Below are 12,339 nucleotides of genomic sequence, written 5' to 3'. Positions count from 1 at the left end.
TTGGAAAACTTTACCTGTCATTGTGCGTAGTACCAACAGTGAGGTATGGAGGAGGTGATTTTACGGCTTGGGGGTGTTTTTCATGGTTACGGTGCGTTTCTCTTACTGTGCTAAAGGAAATGCTAAATGCGGAAGTATATGATCACGTTTTACAGAATTTTGTATTGCAAACAGTAGAGGAAAAATTCAGAGACAATGACTGTTAACAGCAAGATAATGCACACATTCATAAGGCACAATGTGTGAGACAGTGCTTTGTGGACAATAACAGTCCTCAAATGGACTGTGCTGCCCAGAGTCCCAATCTGAACCCAGTGGAACATCTCTGTGACAGTTTAGGACTTTGACTTCGCTCCAAACCATTTCGTTTAACATCACTACCTTCTATGGTTTCAGCTCGAGTAAGAATGGGCTGCCTTTACTGCATAGATATTGGCATAGACAACTCATTAAAGTGTCCCCTGCACAGTTCAAGCTGTTAATAAGGTGTAGGATGGCGACATCCCATATTAACGTCCACAATAGGTGTCCGGGTGCTTCTGATCACACAGTGTAAATTCCACAACTGAATTGCCCAACTAATTCTATACAAACCTGACAAGAAAACATTACAAATGTAGTCGCCATAAGGCCATGTATTTATGACGGCCACTGATCTTCCCAGAAAGCACAGAATAATCTAAAGCAAGCTCACCTTGCAGAATTTGATGTCATGGTTCCCATTCTATAAAAAACATACAAATGTTGATGTGGAACAATCTGAACATACAAATACACAAAATTCAAAATACAGTTCACACTTCTCAACAATTATTGCTACACGCTCAATGAACATACAATAAATACATTCTACGGCATAGTTTGACTTCACTTTGAGCAGGTACAAGTTTAGCGCTATCATCGATGTTATTCCACAAAATCTGTTGAGACAGAAAACATCTAAAATGTTCTTAATTAAAATTCGTTGCATGGAACATCCACAGAAAGAATGAAGATAGAGTTTAACACGCCACTGACATCATAAGAGATGAAGCACAAGCTTGGATTACAAAAGGATGGGGGTGGGGGGGTTGGGGGTGGAAACTGGCTGTGCTCTTTTCAACAGAACCACCCCAGCATATGCCTGGAGCGATTGCGCGAAATCATGAGAAACCTAAATCCGGATGGCTGGACAGGAGATCTTCTACAGTTACACCTATAACTGAACTCTTAACAGTCACACAGTAACTACATGGTGCATCAATATCATTTTCCTCTCTTCCTATTTTATTTGCGAATGCTGTGTGGAAAGAACAACTGATTCTATGCTACCATGTATAGGCTCAAAATTCTGTAATTATACCCTCACCGTCAATATGCAAAATACAACTAGAGTGAGATGACAGATGTTTGGATATTTGTGACAATGTCTGCTCACATACTGACTATACAGACCATACAACTTTTCTTGGAATTTTCCTATTCTTTCCTGTCAAATAAATTTTATATGAGTTCCAGGCTACTGAGCAACACTCAAGAACCAGTCATACTGTAGTACTAGGTGAGTTCCTTCAAGGATGAATTACATTTTCTAGTGAATCTTAGTCTGGCATCTGCCTACCACACATGCAGATTTATGGGGTTGTCACAACACATTTCAAAATGATCTGGTTGGATATCCCCAGATATCTGACAGCTGTAAGCCCATACATCACAAAAAAGTTATCAAGACCTTTTGGTGTTGGTGTGACATTATCTATCCTTGATGTTCACTAGTACCAGTCCAACTGCATACAAAGTCTGGTATCTCAGACAAGTGCAGAATAGTATCAAAGGCTTTCTGGAAGTCAATAAAACCTGTATCAGCCTGTACTCTACCACTTATGGCCTTCTGGATATCATTCATGAGTCTAGCATCCGTGTTTTGCTAGCTGTGCAGCTTGCAGAATTTCGTTTTGATAATCATATAACAAATTGGCAACAGTGACATATGACTGTACCTTACATATACTGTAACTTAGAGTGACAGAATAGGTAGAATCCTGTTTTCATGTCCCCAAACTATAGACCACATGTCTGTGACTTAGCCTTGTGCGCTTCCATAACAGACGGAAACATATGTCTCTTTTTCCAACAAAACAAAATGCTCCATTTTTCACAGAATTGTTGCTACAATAGGAGCCAGTTGTTTTATAACTCTACAACCATTTCCATCTGTATATTGCATTCAAAGAAAACTGAAAAAAGTGGCGGCTCCCAAAGGTGCACTACAGAAACTGGGGATAGAGTTGTAATCTTTAAGAGGGCAATGCAAAATCTCTTTAGTTCTTGTATTATACATGTGATGACAACTGTTTTCCACTTTTGAGTTGTTGAATATAGAGATACACAGTTTAAAAATATGACGACAGGGAATAGTTAAAATGCTCATATTTGTGCCTCTAATAAGCGGCTTGCTCAAACAACTAGCCTTTGCATTGGACATATTTTTAATAATCATCTTTCATAGTGTTAATATTTTATTTTCATTACTTCAATTCAACTGAAGATAGTTCCAGACCTTACAACAGACTCAAAATAACTGGTAACCTACCTTTTTTATGTTCACAACAGTTACTCAGAATAATATTGTTGGTGCAATTCCAATGCTGTTATTCTACACACCCTTATCTCCCCCCCCCCCCCCCCCCTCCTGTGATCCCAAGTATGTGAAGGCCTTGACAGATTATATTCTAAATGTATCTCCCCCCCCCCCCCCCTCGGAATTAAACAGAATATGCTTCTTGTTTATACTGATAATTTGAAAGTAATCAGATTTTGATTGTGTACTTATAAATTGTGTTCTTTGTGCCATCACCATGTTGTACTTAATCCATTTCGATTAAACCAGTTTTTTACTTAGAGCAGCTGGAACAACACGACATCATGAGTACTGGCAACTTTTTTGAGAAAAAAAGCACTGCATATAAGCTATTACAACAGAGACATCCAGCATGCCTTTAGTAATGATAAAAATAAAATTATGCTAACCTTGTCCTTACATGCTATTATTCACTGGAACAAACCAAAGAGTCCTGGGTGGAACAACTGTAGGTAGTCTTTTACCATACACCAAGCGAGATGGCGTAGCGGTTAGCACACTCGACTCACGTTACGGAGGATGACAGTTCAAACCTGCATCTGGCCATCCTGATTTAGGTTTCCTGTGATTTCCCTGCATTGCTTCAGGCAAAAGCTGGGCTGGTTCCTTTGAAAGGGTACGGCCAACTTCCTTCCCTAATCAGATACAACCGATGACCTCGCTGCTTGGTCCCCTCCCCCAAATAAATCAACTCGCCATACATTTGAAGTCTTGAGAGAGTGAAAGGCTAATAAACAAGATTGAAACTGTTGCTAAGTTCCCAGATACTGTCCTTTCTTAGAGCAAACAAAACACATGTACACTGAGGTGACAAAAGTTGTGAGATAACATTATGTACATATATAGATGGCTGTAGTATCACGTACACAAGGTATACAAGGGCAGGGCATTGGCAGAGCTGTCACTGGTACTCAGGTGATTCATGTGAAGAGATTTCCAACGGCATTATGGTTGCACAACAGGAATTAATAGACACTGAACGCAGAATGGTAGTTGGAGCTAGATGCATGGGATGTTCCATTTCGGAAGTTGTTAGGGAATTCAATATTCATAGATCCACACTATCAACATGATGATGGGATGTAATGAAAAGGCCAGTTCATGCACAAAATACTGCACTGGCAACACTTTCATAATTATGGACGGTTATAGAGGCAGCACGGCTCAATATTTCTGTAGGGGACTTCCAACAACTAGTTGAGTCCGTCCTATATCGAGTTGCTGGACTACACTGGGCAAAAGGAGGTCCAACACGATATTAGGAGGTATCCCATGACTTTTCTCGACTACGTGTATATAGGACTGTGTAGCAAACACATTGTTTTTAAAGGTGAACATTGACTGTCAGCTAACAGAGTGAATATGCACAGATACTGGCACAAAAGAATGTCATCAGCACGCTACAATCTTAGGGTGTTAGCATCTGTTTGGAACAGACATTGTCTTATGGTAACATGCTATGCTTACATACATTCAATTCCTAGCTTGGTATTCTTTTCTGGAGACTGATGGCACACAACAAGGAAATGGATTTTAAACCACAGGAAAGGGCCATAATAATAACAAATAGAAGTAGTAATTAGGCTCACTGAAAAGAGCTATTTAAAAAGCTGGACATCCTTACTACATCAAGTGAGAATATACATCAATCCGTGGTGCATATCAGGGAAAATATTACTGAATACTTCACTAATAGTTCTACATATAATCGTGGAACAAGAGTCAGTTTGGAGTTGTGTTTTCCCAGAAAAAAGCTCAGAATAGCAGTTTACAACAGGTGACAAAATTGTGCAATAAATTGCAAAAGAATTGAAAAAGATTACTAAAACAGATTTGTTTAAAAGGCAGGTAAATGTTTTTCACAAGTAGTGCATATTGAACAATTAAATATGACTTACAGGAATCACAGTAGTGGATAGTAAAGAAAGGGGATAACTACAGTACCTTGTAACATTTCAATACACGATTATGCTTTACTAATTTCAGAAGGAAGGTGTGTCACGATGTATAACGCACAACAGTAAAGTCAGTTGATAGTTTTTCAAGTGGACAGTAGCACATAGTTGAATATGGAGGCCGAAATCGAGGCAAGGGGCACAGAAGCATCTTCTCAGTCCAGGAGTCATCAACTGGTGTCTTAGTGTGAATGGCAGTGAAGAGTCGAACTATGTTTTACATTGAAGTGGCTAGAAACAATCCAGGAGTCATCAGCGGGTGCCCTCAGTGTGTGGGCAGTGAAGAAGGGAACCATGTTTTACATTGCAACTTACCTGAAACCATTTGTGTGTAAATGAAGGGACACTATACAACAGAGAATTACTGAATAAAGCAGTGCATGTGTTAAGACACTGACTTCATAGTCAGAAGGATGGAGATGCTGTGTGTGGCAATTCCGATTTGGGTTTTTCTAGATCACTAAGGCAAATGATGGGATGGTTCTTTAATCAATGTGATGGCCGACCGCCTGTCCTACCAACACAGGCTACCTGTCCTCTCCTCTTAAAGCATGTTATGTATGTTGTGTGTCATATTTTGGCCTGCCAATTGGCACTGTATTACCTTGACAAATCCTGTAACGTTTTGAGTTGTTCCTTCAATGAATAAAGAAAATAAAATAAAAAAACATATACACATTGACTGGGGCAATGCTGCTATGCATGTTTATGTACAACTTTTATTCATTTGTTAGTGCACATTGCAGTATGCTGTTCATTCTTGACAGGTCTTGAGAACATTAAATCAAAGACACACATTTGTACATAATGAGACAAAAAAAATTTTATCCTGAGTTAGCAGAGACAAACAAAGAAAACAATTCAGACTTAAATACAGACAATGTAACAACCATTTTCAAGCTAATGTAAATTATGTTGTACTGCAAATAATTCGAACATTTTGTTTCTTTCTGGAAGTAATACTGTGTTGATACTCACAGAATTATCTGAAGCCTAAAACTGTTAATAAACATAATAACTTAATTCAGGAACATGCAAATACAATTCATTCAAGAAATAAGTGAATTTCTACAAATAAACTTCTGTTTCCCACACAATTCATTCACAGTTATACCCAGTACTACTATTACTACCATCTATAACACGTACATTTATTTCCACACCAAATGTTGTCCTTGTATTGGGATCAAGCAAGTAGTTGTATGGTAAGAAGACTACATCTGCTGTCTGCTTGAGTTCATGAGCCATAAAGTACGGGCAACATTTGGTCTTACGTCCTGCTACAACAAGGTCCTCAATATCGAGAATACCTTCATTCCTAAAGGCAGGATCTTCTTTCTTGGATTCCACATTATTGTAGAAATAGCATGTGCGAGATGAGACTCTAACACGGCACATGTGCACCTGGGAAAATGCAGTAAATTCACAACATGTATTAAAAATTTGCAGCACACAAACACAAACGTAGTTACGAATGATCAATTTATTGTAACAACACAACAGTCACAATCCAGCCATCACCTGATTTATGATGGTACAAACAATATATAATCAAACAAAAGAAATTGTTGATATTGATTACAAACAATACTGGTGTATAAAAGTTAGCATCACATTTGTTAGCAATCTGTAATCAGTAAACATAAGAGTGTCATAAATGGATGTGTTAAAGTTAATAAATTAAAAATGAAAAATACAAATGGAAATAAAAACATACACAAGGGGCACCCAATAAGCAAGTTTTCCTATTTTATAGAAAAAAAATTTACACAAAATTTATCATGTTGAAATAATTTTATTGGCATTGTACAGTGCTTCTGTCTTCTCATAGCTGTTCAGTTTTTCCAAACATTTTTGGTAATAGGATATACGTTTTTCCACACTAGTGTCGTACTGGAGCTGGCCGTGTGCCCGTAACCAGCTGTTCACTGTTGGTGTGACTTCACGAGTTGCAAGAACATGTGAAAATCACTTGGGGGCAAGACCTGGTGAATATGGAGGATGCAGGAACACTTCCCAATTGAACCTTCCAAGCTCCACCTGAGTCACCCAAGCTGTATGAGCACTGCCATGAAGGGAGAGAACTCTGCAAGACAAAAATCCAAGACTTTCCTTTTGATGGCAACTTGTATATCTCAGTATTCATTGTGGTGTTGCAAGACAGGTTGTGTAGAAGTACCCTCACAGTCCCAAAAGATGGTTGCCATAATTTTCTCTGCCGAATGTTTGATCTTTATTTCTTTCACGCACTGTGCTAGGTTTCTTCCACACCACGCCCTGACATTCTGTCTCAGGTCTCACCCAGTAATAAGCCATTTGAAGAGCAGATATCTCCCTCTCCCTCTCTCTCCAATGCATTTCCAGAACATTTTGGCTGAATCCATCTGTTGCTGCTTGCAGACATCATTCAGAAAACATGGCGCCCATCTTGCACAGACATTTTGGTAGCGAGGAGTGTCTTTCAGGATCTTTGTGATGGATGAGCTTCCAAGTGTAGCCCCCAGATGTAGCCACATTAATATGTTGTGAATGGTAATGCAATGATCTTCCTGCACAATAACACAAATTGAAATAATGGCATCATCATACATCACTGTAGTAAGCCTCCCTGTGTGCTGTCGTCGTGCACATCTTTGCACCCTTCCATAAACTATACATGCCAACATCAAATCATTTGAATGCTCATACAGGCATCCCCATACGATGGATATCAACTCCATGCTAACTGGCAGTGTGCTAACAAGATACTGTGGCATGCAGCATACACCAGTTTAAGTGCTGTCAACACATACCAGTCAAACTCACCAGCCCTCATATGTCATGGGCACATTTATTTTTGCAGAGAAATAAAATAGGAAAACTTACTTAAGGGATGACCCTCATAAATTATGTTTCTAGAAGGTTGAATGACACTGCAAGCACGACATTCTGAACACAAAAGATAATAGAAGTACAGTGTGTTGCATATTTGGAAGCTGTTCTGTGGCTCCTAATTTTGAAATGATTAAAACTAGTGAAGTAGGGTCTACTATAACAAATATATAAGAAAAACATCAATCCTACCTTGGCACTGCTGTTAAGTTCTTTGGATACTTCAGGATGAATACACAGCTGGTTACGAGACCCTAATACTGTTACACGAACATGGTTATAGGCAGTACGTTTCAGTTCCTGCATTGCTTGTGAGAGCTGTGAATGTGTTCTCGATGCATAAATAATTTTTGGAACACCTGGTAAATAAGTAAACCATAAATCACAAAAATAACCAAAACAATACAAAAATTTTAATATTTTTGTTGAGCAATATAATACCTTGTATTATTTGATATGTTATCAAAAACATCAATGTCAACAGCAGAATGTAAGTTTGAACTTCTATTGCAAATCTAGCTGTCTGCCCAATTTGGGGGAGGGGACCAAACAGCGAGGTCATCGGTCCAATCGGATTAGGGAAGTATGAGAAGAAAGTCGGACACATCCTTCCAAAGGAAGCATCCTGGCATTTGCCTGAACTGATTTAGGGAAATCACAGAAAACCTACACCAGGATGGTCGGACGCGGGTTTCAACTATCATCCTCCTGAATGCGTGTCCAGTGTGCTAACCGCTCCACCACATCGCTCAGTATATTGCATATCTAAAATACGTACTGTATGTCCTCTACACTGCAGATATGAAACAGGTGATTGCTTTTGTGATCTACCAATCACAAAATTCATCCAACTAATTAGGTTATTTTCTGGTCTTCACAATGGAATGAAATCTGCTTGTATTTGAGTTTCAGGAGCTAATTTTAACACACTGTAAAAACAAAGTTATTGATTTTCTTTACCACAAGGGGGAATACTCTCTATTTATTTATTTATATTTCACTGACTGCTGTGGCAGTGGTGATCACAGAACTTTCCATAACATATGAACATCATCACCATAATTTTCTACAGGAAAATTAGAACTACCAAAAACAAATCCCCCCCCCCCCCAATGTAAGTAATAAATACTAAGAAGAAGGCATCATCTGGGAAAAGCTGCTTAATTTAAACTAGTTATTAAATGAAGCATCATAACAAACTATCATGAAACTGATAAATGCTTAGAGCTTCCAAAAACTATGCATGTGAGCAAGGAGGAGGAAGAAAACTGATGCTTTCATACTGTAATGTGGTTTGGTGTAAAATTCTACAAGTATCTTTAACTGAAAAGTCAACAAAACAATATTCTCCAAAATAACATCAAAAGTCTATTTTAGGTGAAAATACCGAAGGAGGAAGAAAATATCATAGGTTTGTATGTGAGCTACAGACTCACTATGTCGTGCCAAGAAGACTGAAATCACCAAATCGAAGTAACAGGTTATCTACTAAATTAATGTTAAAAAGCTTGGAGAGACATTTACCTTTTCACGTGTTTAGTTATAGGGAATAGGAAGTGATAACTCTATTTGTATGAAGCTAACTAATTTCACAGATTTTCTATTCAATAAACTGGTCTATATAACTGACGAACTATTTATTATTTTTTCCAGTATTATCAGCATATTTTTCTTGCTATAATATAACAAATAAAACCATTCAGATACTACCTTGGAGATGCTATTTCAACTGTTATATGGCAAAGAAAGCCATTTGAACTATTGAAACTTTCTGACAGAACAAAACTGTGTGCTGATCCAGGACTTGAACCCAGAATCTTGCCTTTTGCAAGTAATGCTCTTACCAAGTGAGATATCCTGGCGTGACTCATGATCTACTTTCACAGCCTGGTTTATAGAGGAGAATGTTTATGAGATTTTGAAGGTAGGAGAAAGGTATAGCACACTGTTTTAATATAACAGTTCCATGGCAGACTGAAGGATTCATTCTGAATTTGAAGTTTAGTTTACATTAAAGAACATCAACTTGCTACTACAACTTCTGTTTTCAAAAATCTGAAATATTATACTGAGGCTATATACAAAGCAATTTAATAATTTACAAAGTGTATTAGTATTACTGCTTTTTTCCACTGAATTGTTTCATATCAGTTTCAAATGTGGTTATCGGCGTCAATATCAGTTAAATGAGAACACAATCATTCCATTACATTTGCTTTGTCAACTGCAAAAGTTGATGCTGTAAGAATAATAAAATCCAAACTAGTATGAGACAACAGAGACGTGTGTAATGCTTGGAACAACATCTGCTGATGTACTTGCAGCTATAATACTGTTGTTATTTACCCCACACAGATTGTTGTCCTTTTGTAGATCCACCAACTGCAGTGTTCAGACTGTCTGCAAGGCCAGTCACAAAGTCCCCACCAGGTAGCTCAAACAGTCCACCTTGCGCCTTCATTTGAAGCTGAGCTTTCTTTACTGTTAGCCATGCTAGTGAAGCACACAGCAAGCTCAGAGTTTTTCCAGTTCCAGTAGGAGACTCCAGAACACCATTCTTCTTCTGGAAGACGAAGGCAAAACGATTGTTTTCTATGCAACATACGGCAAAACATCTTTAAGCAGCAAACAATATCGATAAGACTTACGTGCTGGAGGCATTCTATAACTTTTTCCATGTAAATCCTCTGCACAGCATATGGTTCAAATGGAAAGTTCACCGAAACGTCTCTTATATTATATTCCGGCATTGTGATCGCTTTAGTCAGGGTGGTAAAATTAGACTTACAACAAGCCCACAAGGGAAAACGACAGCGTGTAGCACATGCTTTTACAAAACATTAATATTTCACGTGATCATTTCTCACTGTCAATACAGTCCCACTAACAGCGCATAATCTAAACGACTTGAAACCAACGAGGGCAAGACTATCATTACTCGGAAAGTCCGTGCCGGTATGTTATCTTACGCTAGCACAGAATTTCTGTCAAGGTATTCGTAGTAACTACATCGAATAGGGGTAAATACACAATATATGAACAATAACATACGACTGACAACTTTAACGCATCTTTCAAACAAAGCTCGCTACCAATGAAAACACAACTGTCACCCGCGCGAATCGTTTTGCAAAGATCAAATAAATATGAAACTTGGAGCTTAGCCAAAGGGTACTCTCTGCGACAAAGTGACATATTTGATCATTGTTGGTATTTCATTAATTTCATCTCACATGGTTTGGTATTGTGTGGTCTTACGAACGTAGGTACTAACAAAATAGATGAGATGCTTGTGCGGAAAACAGCAGTGAAAGAAACAGAGAAAGTAATTCTGTGTTTAAAAAGTAAAAGCTCTGCAGGAGTTGATAACATTTCCAGTAAATTATGGAAATATTGTTGTAGAGAAATAAGTAGTCCTCAGCCATATTTGTAATATGTCACTGGAGGGAGGAGTATTCCCTGACAGGCTAAAATATGGACTTATAGGACCCATTTATAAAAAGGGAGAAAAGACTGATGCTACAAATTATCGACCCATTACTCTCACTTTCTTTCTAAGGTACTAGAGAAATTGATACACGGCCGAATGGTTGAACATCTTAGTAAATACAGCACCCTCAGCAGTAGCCAGTTTGGGTTTCGAAAAAGCTTTTGACAGTGTAAGTCACCATATCCCCCTAAATAAAGCCAACACCCTAGGTATGAGTGGAACAGTAGGCAAATGGCTTGAATCCTATCTGTGTCGTAGAAAGTAGTCACGTAAGGACTGCATGGTGGCCAGGATTCTTCAGGCTGGGTATATCAAGGCTCAGTATTGGGATCACTTCTTTTTCTAATACTTATAAATGATCTGCCACCAGAGGCGGATACATTTGGGCCCCTTGTGGGGCCGCCCGCATTGGCGCCCGTGCCGCCATTCAGCCCGCACAATATTCGTTCGTTTCTTTCGTCAGTCGACTCGACTGAATCGAGTTATCGAGTAGTTGTACTTTTCTTTGTAGCACGCGCGTCCTCGCCGTCGTATTATATATGTTTCTGTCTGGCACATAGATAGCTAACACATGCCTATGAGAAAAGTCGCAGCCATTCTAGTGATCTCGATACCTTATTCTGTCAGGTATTTGTTCGGGAAAAGTAGTGAATATTCTATTATTTCCTTGTACAAAGAACCTTCAATACATAGCGTTATAAATACGGACTATTCACCAAATAGGAAACTAGTTTACATTCAGAAGCAGAAATATTAAGGCTGAAGAATGAATATGTAAAAAGTCCTAGTTGTAGGAAGTGCAAGTGTCAAGATTAGTCAAGAGAGTGATCAGCTGATTGTGAAGTATGAATAATAGTTATTCATAGTAGTGTCTCAGCATAAATATTGTTACGAGACTCCTAACAATATTTTTACTAATAATGTAACAATAGTTTCCCATGTCTAACTCGTAACACGAGTTAGGTATGGGGAAATATTGATGCCCCTATCTCTGGCAATACTGACTTTGGAGAAGATTCCCAAAAGCGCTTTGTTACTATATAGACCGTCTTTCGAATGCACTGGAAAGAAACGAGATCGACAATAAAAGTTCCATACACATAAATTGCACTATCATGGTAGATAATAGTCCCCTGATGAATGTGTCAAATGAAATAGTAAATAAGGCTTTTGCAGATATGTAAAAATGGTTCGAAACTAATGTTCTTTCCATCAGTCTAAAAAAGATAAATTATGTTCCTTTTCCCTCTAGTACAAAGCTGCCAATGAGATGAATCTAAAAATGGATGATCATGAGAGTGTAAAGGTTGAGCCCTCCAAATTCTTGGGTCTGCATGTAGAGAGCAAACTTAAGTGGTAAGATCTGTGCAAAAGGTTAAACTCAGCAACATTTGCCTTGAGAA

At 38.3% G+C, this 12,339-nt stretch overlaps 1 protein-coding gene across 1 annotated transcript in view; it reads right to left on the bottom strand.

The window, feature by feature from the left end:
• LOC124605357 (regulator of telomere elongation helicase 1 homolog) overlaps positions 1-10,564 on the bottom strand; it is a 125,792-nt gene extending 115,228 nt beyond the window's left edge. The window contains exons 1-4 of the mRNA XM_047136983.1: positions 10,095-10,564; positions 9,793-10,009; positions 7,639-7,805; positions 5,725-5,979 (exon numbers count right to left, since the gene is read on the bottom strand). Of these exons, the coding sequence (XP_046992939.1) occupies positions 5,725-5,979; positions 7,639-7,805; positions 9,793-10,009; positions 10,095-10,196 (741 nt within the window). The 5' untranslated portion in view covers positions 10,197-10,564. The remainder of the gene's footprint in view (positions 1-5,724; positions 5,980-7,638; positions 7,806-9,792; positions 10,010-10,094) is intronic.
• Positions 10,565-12,339: the final 1,775 nt, after the last annotated feature.

Source organism: Schistocerca americana, chromosome 3 (genome assembly GCF_021461395.2).
Source record: "Schistocerca americana isolate TAMUIC-IGC-003095 chromosome 3, iqSchAmer2.1, whole genome shotgun sequence".
NCBI classification, from domain to species: domain Eukaryota; kingdom Metazoa; phylum Arthropoda; class Insecta; order Orthoptera; family Acrididae; genus Schistocerca; species Schistocerca americana.
This window is presented reverse-complemented; position numbering and strand designations above follow the sequence as displayed.